We start from the raw sequence: 18,670 nt of genomic DNA on the forward strand, positions 1-18,670 counted from the left end.
GGTGGGGCACAAACCAAGCCTGGATGTGTTGGGGCTGAGGCTGTATCTCTCCAGCAGCCATCAAAGCACGGACTGAGGATTCTGGGTCCTCAGGACTTTAAAGGGAGGTCAAACTATCTTCAGAATACCACCAAGACGCCATCTGCTTTTTTCACTGTGCGGGTGAAACCACTGGTGTCAGGCTCCAATATGCCCGGGCGGTCACTGGACCATTCCTGGTTATATGTTCCTTAAAGAAATGGCCAGTTTCATTTAAGGACATCGTAATTTCATTAAAAGTCTGACCTCTGAGGTCACATCCTTTTCAGATTCTGCATGACAAAATAGGAAACAGCCATTAACTATTTTAGCTGAACACCAAAGAATGACGGTTATCTAAAGGAAAAGCACTTGTGACCAAGCTGTGAGCTGAACTCGCCACTTTCTCCACAGAACATCAGTTTTTTTGGAAAGAAGACTGATTTAAAAAAAAGGGGGGTGGTAATGGCACATTTTTTCAAGGATGAAAATAAGTGAGCCTGTCACAGAAAAATAAATGAAGACATTTGTTGCAGATGATGAAATACAAATTTTCAAACAAAAATCAGAATTTTGGAAAACTTACATTAACCATCATAAAATAGACAACTTCCCAATACTTAAAGACATTCCTGAGGACACTAGTGGTGGTGTTAACAAATGTGTTCATTTATTATTTTTCTAACATTGTATAACACTATTTGCCCCTACTTGGAAAATCTGTAAAAACTAAGGTGAGCCAGTATTTTCCAAATGTCCAGTGTCTGATGTTACAATATTATGCAGGAATACATGAGGGGCAAGAAAGACTAATGAATTTTAATGTAACAGTATGAAAAGTATGTTGATACAGTTTCAGATTCCACACTGCAACTAACCCCTGAGCACTCACCACCTGTCCCGTTCTGGTGGTGGATCAGAATATTCACAATTCCCTGAAAACACTACAGTAAAAGACTACTCCCTTTTCCAACTACGTATCTACGAGCCCAAATTTTCCTCAGAGTTCTTCTAAAGCATTACCGCAAGAGAATAAATACAGGAGCATATGCGAAAACCCAGGTCTTTTCTAATGAACCAGGCATAAAATAGATTTACAAAAACATAACAATGCTATTTTTCCTACTCATCCCTTTTGCTTTGGAAGATGTTATTTCTCATAAAAATGTTGTTTATGCTAACATACAGTGTGGGTTTCTTGTCATTTTTAAATTTAGAATTCAAAACATTAAAAAAATTTTATTACAGTAATGTTACTAAATAAATAGCCCACATAAACAAAAGCTCTTTGGGGGTTCTCATAATTTTTAAGAGGGTATCCAGAGACCACAAAGTTTGACAGCCGATGTAGTCCTAGACTGTAAACCCCTGTGGGCAGGCTCTCACTCTCTCCTCCTTATACACGCCCGCCTCCCAGTACTCAGAATCCAGAGGAAACACGATCAGTTTTTAGTAAACTGAGTTAGAACAGCTTCAAATAAGCTAGGATATACACTCCACTGATAACTAGTAAAAGTCTATAACATGACACGTTTCCGTTCAAGTGAATGGAACACTGAAGACAAAGGAGTGCTCCTTGGTTCAGGTCAGGAGGGGCAGACTCAGAGGCCAAGCGAATGCAGAGACACGGGAGCGGAAGCCCCGGCCCAGGCTTGAGGGAGAGGGTGCTGGCGGCGGGAAAGGGTCAAGTCAGTGGGGAACGTGTCCTTGGGAGAGGGTGCAAGGGAAAGCTGCCAACAGGAAGAGGCAGAACCACACTTCAGGGAAACAGGCCTGGAGAAGCAGGAGGGGGCGGACGGTCTGCCTGGGTCACAGGCGGATAAAACATGGCAAGAATGCCCCAACAGGTGGGGAAGGCCAGAGGAAGAGGAGGGCAGAGGGCTGGGCTGAGGCTGCACTGCCATCAGCCCCAGAAACGTCAGACTGGAGACACACAGAGGCGAGATTTCCTACAACCAGGCACCAGAGCAGACAGCAGGGCTACAAAGAAGAGGTGACGGCAGGGACAGGTTCCTATGACTGGGCCTGGTTCCCTGGAGGGAAGGCAGGGGTGAAAGAGAAAGCACAGCCAAAGAGGAAGAGACTGTCCCGGGACACCGCTGATGGGCCAGGTTTTAGGTGACACCGTTCTCTAAACCCAGAGTCCCTACGGACAACCTCTCTTAAATCGTGCAGAATGCAGCAGGTCATGGACCCTCACTCCAGAAAAATGCACACACACTCATGCACACAGATAACAATCTGTATTTAATTTCAGGGGAGCGTTCAAATTCCCTGAAATCCATTCCAATGGTCTGGGTACAGGTCATAAAAACACAAGCCATGAAACTTTAAAACTCCTGCACAGAAAAGAAAAAGACAGTCAACAGAGGGAAAAGGTAACCTACAGAATGGGAGAAAATATTTACAAACCATGTATCTGATCAGGGGTTAATATCCAGACTATGTGAAGAACTCCTACAACTCAAGGACAGAAATACAATCCACTGTGGCGGATTCATTTCGATATATGGCAGAACCAATACAATATTGTAAAGTTTAAAAAAAAAAAAAAGAAATACAATCCAATTTTAAAATAGGCAATGGACTTCAACAGATATTTTACAAAGAAGGTCTACAAATGACCACCAATCACATGACAGCATGCTTGACATCAGGAATCACCAGATAAATGTGAATCAAAACCACAATGAAGTAGCACCTCACACCCACTAGGAATGCCCACTATCATAAAAAAGGAGACAGCAAGTGTTGTGGAAAATAAGAAGGAAATGGAGAAACTGGAACCCTTGTGCACTACTGGTGGGCAGGTGAAACGGAGTAACTGCTGTGGGAAACAGTATGGAGATTCCTCACACACTTAAAAACAGAACTGACGATCCAACAATGGTACTTCTGAGTATATATCCAAAGGAATTCAAAGCAGGATCTCAAAGGGATAGTGACATGCTCATGTTCACTGCAGCATTATTCACAATAGCCAAGAGGTGGGGGCAACTTAAATGCCCATCAACACATGAACAGAAAGAGAAAATGCAGCATATCCATACAGTGGAATATCAGTCATCCTTTACAAAGAAGAATACCCTGGCAAGGATGAGCCTCAAGAACATTAATGCTAAGTGAAACAGACAGACCCTGCCTTATTCAACTTCTAAGAGATCTAAGAAGTAGTCACAATTAGAAACAGAAAGTAGAAAGGTGGTTGCCAGGGGCTGGGGTGGGGGGTGGAGGGAGGTGCTGTTCAATGGATATAGAGTTTCCATTTGACAAGATAAAAAAGTTGCACAGATCAGTTTGCATTAAAAAAAAAAAAAGCACATTGGTAATATCACTGACATGTACATTTAAAAATGGTCACAGAAGTTCTTGACCACAATTAAAAACAGAGACAGAAAATACAAGCAGTACATGTAGGAGGGAGAAGAGGAAGGTGCCCCAGGCTTGAAGAAGCAGGGACACAGGAGGAAGGCTCCCTCGATGCCAGGCTGGGCCTGCAATGGGCTCACCTGGGCCGGAGGCCTTGATCCTCCCGCTGAGCCTGCTGTCCCCGGGGAGCAGGGAGATCGCCACTCCCTCCCTGGGGCTGGAGGCACAGTGCCCTAAGGAAGGCAGAGTGCGTCAGTCTGTGCAGGGCAGATGCAGGGCAGAGCTGAGACTCCGCCGAATGGCCAGAGTCAGTGCCCACCGCCCTGTCCAGGGGCAAAGCAGGAGGCCAGGTCTGGAGGGGCTGGACAGGCTCTCCAGCAGCCCACTCCTGGACCCCATAAATCAGTCCTCTTTCTCTGGGACGGCCCCCTCAGGAGGGGCACTGACCTTCCACCCAGACCTCTGACTTTGAAGGCAGGACAGGAAGGAAGGGAGGGCCCACAACCATCATGAACTGGACCATAAATGTTGGCAACGGGGTCAAAGACAGGACAGGCTGCCCCGACATCTTTAATGGCTGAGACTTCAAAGTACTGGGTCATCGAGGGAAGGAAGGATTATAAGACCATCGGACTATGAAAAAAAAGGAGCCGCAGCGCATTGTAGAACCGTCCCGGAGCCCTGCAGCCAGCAATCTGGAAACAGCACTAGGGCCCCCCTCTCTTTCCAGGAGGGAGCACCCCTCCGGGATTTCTGCTGTGGCCACACTATCTTTCAGCGGAGGGACTGCAGAGACCAGCCCCACGCGGAGGAGGTGGGGCCTGGATTCCACGGTGCCAGTCCGGAGGAAGGAAGGGCTGCCCTTCGGCGAAGTGGGGTCGGGGGAGAAGCGCGGCCCGGGGCGCACTCACCGCGATGCACTGCCTCATGATGCAGCTCTGCTTCATCCGCCCGGGGCCCCCGAACTTCTTCATGTCCTTGCAGAAGTGGCACTCGCCGCACTCCGTCCGCAGGCAGGCCTCGCACTTGCGGCATCGCGTCCGGCGCCGGCGAGCTCCCGCCGTGGTCCGGTTGGCGGCCAACTTCACCGCGGAGGCCGGGCCCAGCTTCCCCTTGGGCCGACCTACCGCCCGGTTCTGCGGGAGAAGACACGGGCGACTTGGTAAGACGGCGGTTTAGGCGGTAAAGTGTGCCCCACCCCGCAAAGACATACTGAAGTCCCGACCCCACGACCTCAGAATGTAATCTTATTCGGAAATAGGGTCTTTACAGAGGAAATCACTAAAATAAGGGCCTGAAGGGGGACGTTGCTCCAGTGGGACTGGTGTCCTTGTGAAAGGGGGAACGTGGACGCAGCAGAGAGATCTTATGTGAAGACGCGGAGAGACGGCGGAGAGATGACTGGAGGGCTCCTGACTCCAAGCCGAGAAATGCCAAAAAAGCCAGCGGACGCCAGCAGCTGGAGGAGGAGAGGAAGGGTCCTCGCCTAGAACCTTCAGAGAAAGTAGGGCCCTTGCGACACCTTGACTTCCAACTTCCAGGCTCCAGAGGGGATCCGTTGTTTGGGGCTTCATTATGGCAGGCGCAGAAAACTGCACGGGACATCCCTGCTTCTGAGGGCAGCTCAAGAGCCTCCCGTGGCCCCCACGCCTCAGGCCAGGCTCCTCAGGCCACCTGTGTCTCCGCGGGGAGGCCGTCCGCCAGGAGCACTGCCGCCTCCGCACACCGCCGGGCTAAGGCCAGCTCGGGCTGCAGGGCGCAGTTTACACACCGCCTTCTCCTGGCCGCCCTCCCTGACCGCCCGCTCCGGCCCACCACAGCATAACTGCCCGTTCTCCTGTGAGAGTCTTCTCGAGACAAGAGCTCGGGAGGCAGTTACGGAGGGTGCTTGTGGCCACTGTCCCTCAACAAGGCGGCTGACACCTGGCATGCGCTCAATAAACCAGACCCCGGGAGAAGGAGACCGGAACCCTAAGGAGCTGATTTCTGAGACCTTCTCCACATGGGCTCCAAATCCTATCAGAGAAACACAGGTGAACACAAAGTGCTGGTAAATGCTGAGCAGGGCACGAGCCAGCCACATGTCCTGCTCTGAGACCCTTACGACCTGGCCACCAGCTCCAGAGCCTCTTGCAAACCAGGATCAGAAGCCAGCTGCTGGGACACTGTCCACCCGGGATCAGATCTGGGAAAGACCAGGATGGCATGGAGAGTCTGTCCCGCCTGGGGCAGCTTTCTATTTTCTGGAAAATGGTTCATCCCTTGGTCAGGGAGACGCACTCTCTTCCCAAAACTATCTAATTGGCATCAAATGCTTCAAGCCCTTCTTAGCCAGCTTCAGTCCATCCCGGCCTTTTCATCTTAGTTGCTTGCCAAACTTGGATCCTTTGGCAAAATCCTGCCCCGCGCCAGCTCCCAGGCTGAGAAGTGTGGTTACAATGTACCACAGTGCAGAGAAAGTCTTCCTTCAGGGGACCCCCCACCACAGTACACACTTACAGTCTCCTCCCCAAAAACTACAGGGGCTGCTGAGAAACTTACAGCCACATCAGCAAGGAAAACAGCCCACCTTTCTCTGAGAATCGCGCCTCACTCCCACCATCTTCTCTGAATCGTGATCCCTCTCATCCAGACCCAGATCCACGGGTCCCTGTGTCCTTACTGCCCCTGCCCTGACTCCGCCACTCCCGCCAGACCATGCCAGTGTCCCCAGGCAGGGTACGGGGCTGCCCCAACGCAAGTTACTCCTCCTGCAAGCTGTGGAGGGCCTCCTTACACACCACACACACCCCAGGGAAGTTGGGGGGGGTGTGTGGCGCGAGTCATGCACGTGGGCAGTTCCACAGCCCTGGCAGGCACCTTCAGAGGGGTATGTCAATCTATGCATCACCTGTCAATTCAGGTCAGGTCTTGCTGCCAGATGAGTAGTGAAAAAAAATCAGTTTTCAGAGTCTCTAGATTTGAGAACAGCAAGTAAGGGACTGTGGACCCGAACACTAAGCAGCAAGAAGCCATGACAGGGACGGTGACCACAGTGCAGGTGGGCACTTGCCGGGGGCCTGGCGTCCTGCTCATCACTTCACACAGGGCATCATCTAATTTCCCCGTAATAACCCTGTGGGAGATGAGGAAACTGCAGCTAGAGGGCAAGTGACCTGCCCAAGGTCAGGGAGCCAGCAGAGGATGTGCGTACCCTGCGAGTGTGAGTAAACACTATAAACCAGAGTGACACGCAGGCCGAGCAGGATGAGCACCCCCAGATCCATGGGAACGGGCCCACAGCTAGTGCCTCGATGCCCTTAGCAGAATGGAGGCTGACACGAGGTGCAGAGGAAGACATCAGTTTCTAGAGAAATGGAGACCGGGAAGGTTTTTTTTTCCCTCTCTTTACAGCCCAGAAGACTCTCCGGTAAAAAGCCCTAGTCCAGTCAGCAACTCACTCCTCAAATCCCTGAAACATGGGAGATTCAGAGCTACAAGTCAGGCACAGAGAGGAGAGCACACGCTCCAGCCCCACAGACAAAACCAAGGCCAAGGGCTTACACACTGACCCTGGAGCAGCAGAGTCTAAAGACTGGCTTCTTTGATGAAGGGAAAAAATCCCAGGTGTCCAAAACTGGCTTCTGCCTCCCACTCAGGAGCATCAGGTATAAACAGCCGCTGAGTACCCCTGGCCTCACTGGCCACTTGGAACTAAGAGAGTTGGGTCAATTCAACCAGTCATAAAGCTCATACCTGACTCTGAAATAAACCCACTTTCCTTTGCTTCCCAAAGTTCATTTTCATCTGAAGAAGCACTTTCCCAGGCTATGGGAAAACCAAATCTGTCTGGATCTTGATGGCAGCTGAGACATCCTGGAAAATGACAAGAGTCAACGGCAGACAACGCCTCAAAGGAAGAGGTTTAAGGGCGGCTGCTTCCAGAGACCTTGATTCAGGCCCTCTTTGCCAGGCCTCCAGAGAAGCTGCTGCAGCCTGCAGCTTCGTGGGCCAGCAGGAGTCAACTGAGCAACACCTGAAATTCAGGAGCCTTATAAAGACCGCTGAGAAAATCAACAGGTAAGATCAGAAGGTCTCTATTAGGGAAGGTGACGCTTCTAACCTAACTTCTTTTGGGTAACACCTAAACGTTCCCAAACTTCTTTTGGTCCCAAACTTTGGTGTCCGACTCTTTATGACCCTGTGGACTGTAGCCCACCAGGCTCTTCTGTCCATGGGATTTCCCAGGCAAGAATACTGGAGTGGGTTGCCATTCCCTTCTCCAGGGATCTTCTCTGGATCTTCCCAACTCAGGGATCAAACCCAGGTCTCCTGCACCGGAGCTGGATTCTTTACCACCTGAGCCACCAGGGAAGCCCAAACCAATACTCCATTCTACTCTAGCCTACCTGTACCTCTATTCAAATAACCCAGGATATTCCTTTGTTAATTTCAGCCTGAAGTGTTCTTCTCAGCAAAAGGGAATAGTAGCGACCACTGACTTTCACATATAAACAAAGCAGTCTCCCAAACCCCAAGGTTTGTTGATTTTATCAGCTCAGGACTCATAGTCTCAGCTCCATCTGGTTAGGAAAATTGAACCCACACAAATCTTAAGTATTCCAACACTTTTTCCCCATCAACATCTCATAAGTATCATCCTTAAAAGGAATGTTATTGATAAGAAAGTTTTAAACAATGAAATTTTTTTAAAGGAATACTACTGAGATAGTTCATTCATTCCACAAACATTAACTAAGTGCCTCCCATCAGATCCTATTCTCCAGAATATTCATGGGCAGAACCTTCAATCCCTCATCTCTAAAATACTGGGATTTAACATTAGTTGGATTAACCTGAATTAATGAAAAGACATCCCACGTTCATGGACGGAAAGACACCACCATTAAGATGGCAGTACCCCCTAAGTGGCCTACAGACTCAGTGCAACCCCTGTGAAAATCTCAGCTGGCTCATCTGCAGAAACTGAAAAGCTGATTCTAAAATTCATGTGGAGGGACTTCCTTGATGGTCCAGCAGTTAGCACTCCACACTTCCAACGCAGGGGGCAGGCTGGATCCCAGATCGATTGGAGAACTAAGATCCCACAAGCTATACTTCATGGCCAAAAAAAAAAAAAATCATGTAGAAATGCAAGGAACCTGAACAATCTTGAAAATGAAGAACAAAGTTGGAGGACTTACACTTCCTGATTTCAAAACTTACTTTGAAACTACAGTCCCCTGATAGCTCAGCTGGTAAAGAATCTGCCTGTAATGCAGAAGACCCCAGTTCGATCCCTGGGTTGGGAAGATCCCCTGGAGAAGGGAAAGGCTACCCACTCCAGTATTCTGGGCTGGAGAATTCCATGGACTGTATAGTCTACGGGGTCGCAAAGAGTTGGACACGACTGAGCGACTTGCACTTCACTCACAGTAACCAAAACAGAGTGGTACTGGCATAAGGACACATACACAGATCACTGCACTGGAACTGAGGATTCAGAAGTAAAGCCCCATAAATACAGTAGTTATAACCAACTGATTTTTGGCACGTGTGTCATGACAATTCAGTGGGGAAAAGAACAGTCTTTTCGACAAATGGTGTGGGGATAAACGGATATCCACATGCAAAAGGATGACGTTGAACTCACATCACACTACATACAAAAATTAACCCCAAATGGATACACAACCTTAACGTAAGAGCTAAAACCATAAAACTCTTAGAAGAAAAACTAAGGGTAAATCTTCATGACCTTGGGTGAGGCAATGAGTTTTTGAATATGACACCAAAAGCACAGATGACAAAAGAAGATAAAACCGGCCTTCAAATTTGAAACTTATGTGCTTAAAAGGGCGCTATCAGGGATTTCCCAGGTGGTCCAGTGGCTAAGACTCCACGCTCCCAACGCAGGGTTCTGGGGTTTGATCCCTGGTCAGGGAACTTGATCCCACGTGCTACAACAAGACCTGATGCAGTCCAAAAAAAAAAAAAAAAGGCACTATCAAGTAAGAAGTACAGAGAGTGGGAGAAATTATTTGCAAAATATACATCTCTTAAGGGGCTCGTATCCAGAGGGTATAAAACAGCAACAACAGAAGACAGATATCTCGGGATTCCCCTGGTGGACCAATGGTTAAGACTCTGCGCTCCCAATGCAGGGGGAGCTGAGTTCGATTCCTGGTCAGGGACCTAGATACTCCGTGTTGCAACTAAGAGCCCAAGTGCTACAACTAAAGATCCAGGACATAGCAATGAAGGTCCTGCATGCTGCAACTAAGACCTGGCGCAACTGAAAAAAAAAAAAAAAAACCCAATAACTATCTCAGTTTTAAAAGGGGCAAAGGATTTAAGCAGATATTTCTCCAAAAAGAGATATAAGAAATGGGCAATAAGCGCATGAAAAAATTTCTCCAAACTAGGCCAATAAAGCATGTGATTTGTGCCAGAGACTCATTCATTAACCCCCTCACACTCACACCCACCCACCTACCCACTCAACTGTCTTCTGGCTGTGAATTATATACAGACTCGATACTGGGTGCTGGGACTACAAACCTGAGTATGGTGTGTTTGTTCCCTACTCTCAAAGGCACTACAGTCTAGGGGGAGAAAGATGTGTTACTGCATAAATATGCACTGCAACACAATGATGATAAAATCAAAAGCGAACATTTACTGAAGTAACACTCTTTTTCAATATTTGTATTGATAATCTATGAGGGAGGAATTATTATCTTTCCAGGTGGTTCTGTGGTAAAGAATCCACCTGCCAATGCAGAACACGTAGGAGATACAGGTTGGACCCTGGGTCTGGAAGATCCCCTGGAGGAGGAAATGGCAACCCACTCCAGTATTCTCGTCTGGAAAATTCCATGGACAGAGGAGCCTGGTGGGCCCCAGTTGATGGGGTTGCAAAGAGTTGGATATGACTGAGCGCACACACACACACACACACACACACACACACACCCATTTAGAAATAAGGGAACTGAGGCACAGTGCAGTTAAGTGATCTCCTTAATGTCATACTGCCCATAAACGAGAAGCCAAGATACCCAGGCAGGGGCTCTACAGCCTGGACCCTGGCATGCTGACCCTGAAGTGCCTCATCTCACGAGGAAGAGAGGCTGAGACAAGTGTCACACACAGTGGCTGTGACTAAAGTGAGTTTTAGAGAGAAGATAGGCTGCTGCAGGCCAGGAGGAGGGGTGGGGTTCAGGAGTGAATATTCTAGGCAGAAGGAAGAGTAAGATAGAGAGAAGAAGCTAGATGACCCGTACAAGGAATAGCTTGATATGGCTGCTGGAAAACAGCCCTGAGGTGGCAGGAGCCTAAACCTGCAGGGCCCCATAGACCACATTATGGTGTTCTGCATAAAGAGCACTTAAAGGGCTTTGCGTACAGGAACAAAACTACTATATTCTGGCTGCACTGTGGGGAGTGAAGTTTTTGGGTGGTGGGCAAGATGAAAGACAGGGATATGAGTTGAGGATGCTACAGCAGTCAGGTCGAGGGTTGTGAAGGCTGGGGTAGAAGCCACAGGAGGAATGCCAGCGACGGAAAAATTCAGGGGTGTTTTAGAAGCAGAGCCGGTTTAGAAGACCCGGTAGGCTGGGTGCAGGTGGGGCTTACAAACAGGATGAGTCCTGGAAGACTCTGAGGTTTCAGGCTCGAGCAGCAGGAGAGAGGAGAGAACACGAATCCGCTGTGGACACATGGAATCCGAGGAGCCCATGAGACATCCAAAGAAGGTGGCCAGTAGCAAGCAGCCAGGAGGGACTAGAGCTGAGGCACACAGCTGGGAATCAGCATCGTGTGGTGCTGAACGACTTAAGTCCACAGGGTTGTTCAGGGAGAATGGACAGCGTGGACCACAGGGTCCTGAGCAGTACCTTCAGGACAGAAAACATCCAAGGGCCGGGTGACAAAGAGCACCCTACTGAGGAACTGCCAGAAGGGCAGGAGAAGCAGCAGGAGTTCGTGGCATCGCAGACGGAAGAGCTTCAAGGAGGGAGCAGGCCAGAGTTTCAACTGTCGAGAGGAGTCGGTCAGAGAACAGTAAGCGCGGCTGTGTCTGTTTTTATGATTTGGTGTTCCCCACCAAACTGCCCCTCACAGCAGCCCACTGACACCTGGCCCCAAGAAGGGTAGCCAGAGCCCCCAAACAGCAGGGAAATCTGTCATGCTAACATTACCTTCAGTTGTATAACAGATTTTTTTCAACATCATGTCTGTTCCCAGATCTTCAAGCATAATGGACATCCCAGGAAAGGGTGGTTTTGAGCTGAGCTGCAGGCCCCTTAACACACACCTGCAGACTCCAGGGAGGGCTTGGGTTTGTTTATACACCAAGAGTAAGGAGCAAGAGAATAAAAACACAGGAGCTACCAGAAACCCAGGGGAGGGGTGGGCCTCTGGAGAATCCAAGGAAAGCTGGGGACCTTTATCCCAGAAAAACGCACATACACACAAGGTCATAAAACTTTTGTATGTAATTTGGGGAGGGTTCAGGGACCCATATGAAAATGTCATTCTTACAACAGTTACAGAGAATAGTGCAGTGGTTTCAGCCATATAAATTTCTGAGATCTTCTTCATCATAATTTCCTAAAAAAAATTTTTTTTGGCCGTGCCACGGAGCATGTGGGATCTTAGTTTCCCAACCAGGGATCGAACCCGTGTTCTCTGAAGTGGAAGCACAGAGTCCTAACTACTGGACCACCAGGCAAGTTCCCCTAATCAGTATTTTTAACAAACAAGAAGTAATCATTTTTAGTTAAAAAGTAATCATTTTAGTTAAAAAGGAAAAAAAAAGGAATAATGGTATTTACTCTTTAGCAGTTAAAAAAAAAAACACACACAAGATGAGATTCTCCTTACTAATAGCCCTCAAACTAAAAAATCAGAGCTGAAAAGAATCTTCCAGCACATTCTGCACTGAAGAAGCAAAGGAAGTCCATGGGAGAAGGCCCAACCAAGGGTCTCTCCCATTGAATGCGCCCAACACTGGGAGCAGGGAGGCGCAGGGTACTGTGGGAAGGTGCGGGGCAGAAGGCCAGCTTGGCGGTACATGCGTAAGGAAGCCTGAAGCCGCCCAGGACTGGACAGCACCCTCCAGTGGGGACCAAGGAAGTGCAGAGACTTTTAAGGTAGAGCAGGCAAAATTCTGATCAAAGGTGAGGGGCCAGGCTCAGCTGCAGGGACAGACCAGGTAACAGAAGCTTCCTGACAGGGCCTCCACTGGGGCCCTTCACGCAGCAGGTGACCCGCAGCAGGTGACCAAGCATACCTGCATGCCCACACTCCAAGACTTCTGCCCCTCCTTGAAGGAGACTTTAGAGGAGAGCGGGGTCTACAGTCTGTGAGCTGCAGATTCCATCCAGAGACTCTGGCTCCCATGTGGAAGACACAATTGCCTCAGAGGAAGCCGCTCTTCTCAGATCCAAGAAATACTGGGGCTGAGGAAAGGGTTGGGGGTGGGAGGGCAAGCAGCAGGGAGCCATGACCTGGAGGGCTGGCAAATGCAGGGTCTGTGGCTGACAGCCAACTTCTCTATTGGGACTCTGGGGAAAACCTTCTGCCCACTGGCTGGCCTGGCTTACAGGTCATCTCCCTCAATGCTCCTGAGTGGTAGCATCATCTTAAAGCGAACACGGCAACCTGGAGAACTTCCGTTACTAACAACTGTGCCACAGTCAGGCTGACTGATGTGAGCAGGAGGGGGAAAAATCTGCCTACAGGGAGTATGGGTCCTCTCAGGAGTGGCAAAAAAGTGAAAATGTGATTTAAGCCCAGAGACGTACAGAGGTCCTGTCCCATGTAGTGTCTACCATAGGGTGTGGCCAAATTAAAAACCAAAACAAAAGAGGTAACAGGAACCTCACTCGACACACCAAAACACAATCAATACTGAATACAGATGTCTTATGAGTGACCAGATGCAGGAAGGGTATGCTGTTGGCAGGGATTGGGCAGACCCACACTGAATTGAAAATTTTCAGAGGAAGAGTTGAAGTATGAACCTAAGCAGCAAGAACTGAGAACCTCACAGACTATGCTTCTGCCCTGATGAAAGTTTTAAGGCAAAACCACTTGGGTTGTCTCTGGGTTCATCCGATCCAGAAGACAAGTGAGATTCAGGAACACATCATAAGATACACGATGAGCCTGAAAAACGTCCAGCAAAACTGAGAAAATGCACTTTAACTTCGTCTCTGTTACATAAAACCACTTAATAATATGTGTGTTACGACTTACGTGCAGTATATATAGTACTTCCTCAACCACGCCTGATAGAAGGAAAAAAACGTTCCTACATCTTGGCCTGAACATTCCAAAACATCTTCATTCCACTGAGGAAATGCACCCGGGATTATAAGTAAGCATCTTATTCACCTAGTCTCATGCCCACACGATAACTCAACCCGTCAATGCTTAATTCCTCAGACAAGTCTACCAAGCCGGTGCCCTGTTTCAAATACCGTGCAGATTCTACTTCGTAAAACCTCAACTTTCTTCCCCTGCTTCCTAAACACGAATCTCCCCGGAGTAAATTTTCACGCCGTAAACACACCCAAGGCTTTGTTTTATACAGATTTCAAGCCCCTGGTCCCAAGAGAGGTTGCTTTCCCTTCTAGATCCAACCGAGGCCAAATACTGCCATCTGGGGTCACGGCTTCCTCTCGCCGCTGCCGCCGCCGCGGAGCGGACTCGCTGGGTTCCGGATTCCCCGCGCCGGCCCGAGCCTCGTACCCCTTCCTGTCTCCGTCTGCCCACGGCGGGCGGCCGGCGCGCGGCGCCCAGACAAAAGCTCGGGCCGTCGGGCCCACGGGCCCCGGGCCGCCCACCCTCCGGGCCGCGGGCGTCCTCCAGCCCAGAGGCCGAGGGTCCCGGTGCAACTTTGCAAACAGAAAGGAAGGAGGCGCCGTCGCCTGCAGGTTCGGGTGCGCCCGGGGCGGCCGGCACGCGCGTGGGCCGCGGGCGAGGGCGCGAGGGGAAGGCGAGGCGCGCCCGGCCGCCCGCGCCGGCGCCCGCAACTTGCCCGCGGGCCGTGGCCCGCGCCCCTCAGGGCCCGCCCGACGGCGAGGCCCACATTGTCCCCGCGGCACGGCCAGCCACCCTCACGCACGGACGCTCGCACACGCCCCCTGCCCCGGCCGGCTGCGGGGCCCGCGGCGCCCGGGTGGCCGCCGGCCTGCCGCGCTCCTCCACGCCCCGCTCGGGCCGGGCCCTGGCAGCTCCGCCGGCGGCGACTGCAAAACTTTCTCCTCATCGTGGCGGCGGCGGCGTCGCGGCCGCCCGGGGCGCGTCAGTCGGTCGGTCGGGAGGTCGAACCGGCGGGTGGCGGGTCCCTCCCTCAACCCCACCCCGGGCCACAGACCTGGTCCGGCTCCGATTCATAGTCGTCGTCCTCGGCGCTCACGGACATGGCCATGGCTCATGGTGGGCCCAGGCTCGCGCGCGCTGACATGGCTGGAGCGGCGCCGCCGCCGCCGCCGCCCGCCCGGAGCAGGCTCGGCTCGCCCTGGCTCGGGCTCGGGCTCGGGCTCGGGCTCGGGCTCCCGCTGCCGCGAGGAGGGAGCCGCGCCGCGCGCTTCGCACGCCCGCGCGGGAGGGGGCGGAGAGGGGCTGGCGTGGGGAGGGCCGGGGCGCTCATGCATATGCATGAGGCGAGCCAGGAAGGGGCTGGCCCCCCGGGCCGGCGGGCCAATGGCGCGGCCCCGGCGTTCGGGCCGCACACAAAGGGAGCCCGGCCTGCGGTGACACGGGGGCGGGCCCGCCGAGGGCGGCCCCTCGCGGCCGGAGCTGGGGGACTGGGGCTGCGTGGGGGCGTGCCCCGCGCCCCGCCCGGCCCGCGCGCCGCGGGATGCACATGGGTGGCTGCACGCCGCGCGTCTCTAACAGGAAATACACGCCCGACCTGGGGTGGGGTCTTTTGTGTGGTCCTGCGGGGTGTCTTACAGGAGCCCCGGGGTGCATGGGCCTCGGGGAACGGCCCTGCACGCGACACCAGGGACGGGTCCCTGTGCCCCGGCAGCGGGCACACGGACTCTCGGGTTTGCACAAGCTCTGAGACCACGACCTGATATGCCTGCGAACCCGGCAGTCCCGTACCCTCTTCGGGCCCGCTGGCCTGGGTACGGTCTAGGGAGCCAGTTCTGCAAGACGCCAGCAGTTCGGTTAGGCTGGTCCCCTGACGTTGGCCTCAGGTTTGCCTTTCCAGGTCGCGAGGGAGTCAGCGTTAAATGCGGCGTGGTGGTACAGGCGGGAGCAGTACTGACTTGGGTGGTTGCCAGACAGAACACCATGAATGCATTCTGCTCTGAGGTGGGCGCCCTACTGTCTTGGACAGGACCCCACCCACAGCCCGCCCTTTGGTGAGGTGCCCAAGGGTCGCTTTCGAAAGGGGTGAGGGCAGGCCAGAACCCAGTCTCGTAGAAGACTTGCTGTGCCTGAAGCTGGCCCAGAAGGTGTGGGTTTCTAAATTCTTAAACTGGAAACATTCCTAACGCTTAAAGCAGCCCACTCCTGTAGAAAACTGTTACTGGAAATACAGATTGAGATTGATTTAAAAAAAAGAAAAAAGTCTAGGGGGTACTTAGGCCAGTAGTCCTTACTCTGAAGGAAGAGCTCAGTGACCATTAGCTAGAGTGAGCAATTCTGTTATAAGCATCAAAACCACAGCCAAACTCAAGCTAAGGACCAGACTGCCTTAGCTAGGTAGCTGGCATACTCATCATCTAATTAGGATGTCCAAGGTGACACTAAACATGTATACATGCACCCGTTTCTTCATCTGTAAAGTGGGAGGGTTTGCCCAACCAAGGAATCTGAGGCTTTCCCAAGAAAAAGCTCATTAGCTGTGAAACCTGGTGACCAACTCTGCAGTGTTGTCCAACTGTTATTCATGCCCAGGCCATGGGCCATGAAATCCACTCTGAGAACAGAAGGGACCCACAGGCAGGTCATGCCCTGGGCTTTCAAGGAAGGCAAAATGAGTGATGGATGTAAAACTCAGGAGGTTTCTATCAGGGAGTCAGCCAGAGTGAATAAACAGGGATGTCAGTTTTACTGAGTGGATTTTAAAGTCTGAAATTTATACAACCACTGACACTTATGGGGGAAAACAAATCCCAGCCAACTTGCTCTTTACTGAAACATACCTTTTCTGAATTACCTTTCTCCCTTCTTACATTTTTCACAATTCATTCAAGGTTAACAACAAAAACATCGTTTTGAAAAGAATACACCCCCTCCATCTCAATCCACCCCTCAAAGTCTCAGCCTTTATAAAACTACCTTGTCTGGTTAAAGTCTCTATCTGATGTAGTCCGTGAACTCTCAGGGGCCACTCAACCTAGCAGGAAGTCCCTTAAAGAAAGAGGAGGGGCTGAAAAAAAAAAAGCTAATCATGCTTTCACTTCACTGTAATTGGTCAAAACTGCCAGGATACAGAAACATACAAATAGCACAATATATCAAGAGAGAGGTATGGAAACAGGACTTCTTCTCAAAGGTTTTTCTCATTATCTAGCAGGAGTACAAGATTATTTAGACCTGTCTTTGGGCTGATTTCTTTTGAGAATTCTCAAAAGCTCACTTCTGTATTTAAGGAAGTAAAAAGACAGTTCTCATTTATCATGGTTCAAAGAAGAGAAAGGGAAAGTGTTAATGAACAGAAGCTACAGCTAACACAAAACTTTCTTCCTTCTGTCACATCATTTCTGAGCTAAAAGGGGCCTCACTGGAGACCCCTGTCCCTGACTTCACAGGTAAGGAAAGCCTAGAGAAAAGGTGAGGAAGCCCAGAGAAAATTGGAAAGTAGCTCTGAAGCCCAGGGTTCCTTATAAAACACCATCCAGAGACCCCCTCTAGGGGTCCAGGCAAAAAGAGGAGCTAATGTTTACTAAGCATGATTGAAGGGCTAGATCCCATGCTAAGTGTAGTGTAGATATATCTCATTTATTCTTTTAGACAGCCCCATGAGGTATGTTCTACCGTTCACCCATTTCACAGATGAGGAAACTGAGATACATGGCTGCTAGGAAGTGAAATGACCTGGATTTGAACCTATAAGCAGCTGGAGCCTGCAGCCTGGGCTGTTAATCACATTGCACTAATGCCAGAATCAAGACAGGAGGATGCCATGTGAGACCAGTGTAATAATCCAAGTGAAATACTCAAGATTTATGCGGAAAATTAACTGTCCCTGACTAAATTTTGCAAATTCTGTGTTCTCAGTTCAAATTCAATTTCAGGACAGGGAGGCATGGTTTTGGTAACCAGATTGCTGCCTGATGGATCTGTGGAGGTTGATGTGAAAGGAGGAAGCCAGGAATAAGATATGACAATGTGGTGGGTCCTCTTCAAATTTTAACAAGTCTCATGCCAGCAGCCACTGCCCTTACACCTCTTAAGAATTCCTCTTCTGACACTTGCAAAGAGCCTTTTAGCATCTTTACCTCCTTGATCAAAACTTCCTTTAGCTAACTAGTACACACAACTACCCAGCGTTTCTTTTGTATTGATAGTGTACTGGACTATATACAAAATATATTATTTACTTGCCCAGAATTACCACCTTAAAATTTAGCATTTATATTGTGCCTTAGGCTCATCCTTTCTTCCTTTCAACCTCCTCTTCCAGGGACCCTAAGAACTGAACGGTCTCCCAGCTCCACTTAGCCAAGGTTTCTTTGGCTTTCTTAGAAACAGTTCCCCAAAGCTAATGCCATCAGGGCAACTGGTGCTTGCCCTGAGCCAGGAGGGTCCAAAATTTTCACCAAGTGAGGAAGAAATGGAAGACAAGCCTGCCTCAGTCACAAGTGTCACCCACTTCTTCGCTTTCTCTGAATGTCATTTAATTTTCTGGTCTGCCTATTAGATCATGAGACTTGAGGAGTGATCCCAGTCTGCCCAGAGATTTTGCCCAGACTTAGCCATCTGAGGGACTGCAGGCTGTCCCAGGGCAGAGATGGGCAGTGACCTAAGGTGGAAGGGAGAGGGCAGCTGTCCCCTCCAGTCCTTTCCATCCTCATGTCCAGGACCAGTAAGAAAGGGACAGATTGAATAAATGCCCCCTGGACTCTGGGCTCCCTAGGGAAGGGTCTCCCTGGCATGTGCCCCATTTCCTTGTATCCATGTCACAAAGGGCATGGCTAAACTTGGAAACAGTCTTTTCCAGAGGATCAGGACAGGGAAAAAGAATGCATTTCCCGTGTCCAGACCAGTAACTGGCTGGCACACTCCTGAACCAAGGGACACCATTTGTAAACATGCCCCTAAAGAAGGAACAAAA

The 18,670-nt window shown here is 50.4% G+C and overlaps 1 protein-coding gene across 5 annotated transcripts in view; it reads right to left on the reverse strand.

Moving 5' to 3' along the window:
• The window catches only part of KDM2B (lysine demethylase 2B), a 118,628-nt gene that overhangs the window by 11,848 nt on the left and 88,110 nt on the right, over positions 1 to 18,670 (reverse strand). For 3 of the 5 annotated variants that reach the window (XM_027566833.1, XM_027566834.1, XM_027566838.1), the window contains 2 exons: positions 4,299 to 4,523; positions 3,528 to 3,620 (listed from right to left, as the gene is read on the reverse strand). In XM_027566833.1, the coding sequence (XP_027422634.1) occupies positions 3,528 to 3,620; positions 4,299 to 4,523 (318 nt within the window). The remainder of the gene's footprint in view (positions 1 to 3,527; positions 3,621 to 4,298; positions 4,524 to 18,670) is intronic. The other 2 variants (XM_027566835.1, XM_027566836.1) reach the window with 1 other exon arrangement.

The sequence above is a fragment of the Bos indicus x Bos taurus genome, chromosome 17 (assembly GCF_003369695.1).
Source record: "Bos indicus x Bos taurus breed Angus x Brahman F1 hybrid chromosome 17, Bos_hybrid_MaternalHap_v2.0, whole genome shotgun sequence".
Taxonomy (NCBI): domain Eukaryota; kingdom Metazoa; phylum Chordata; class Mammalia; order Artiodactyla; family Bovidae; genus Bos; species Bos indicus x Bos taurus.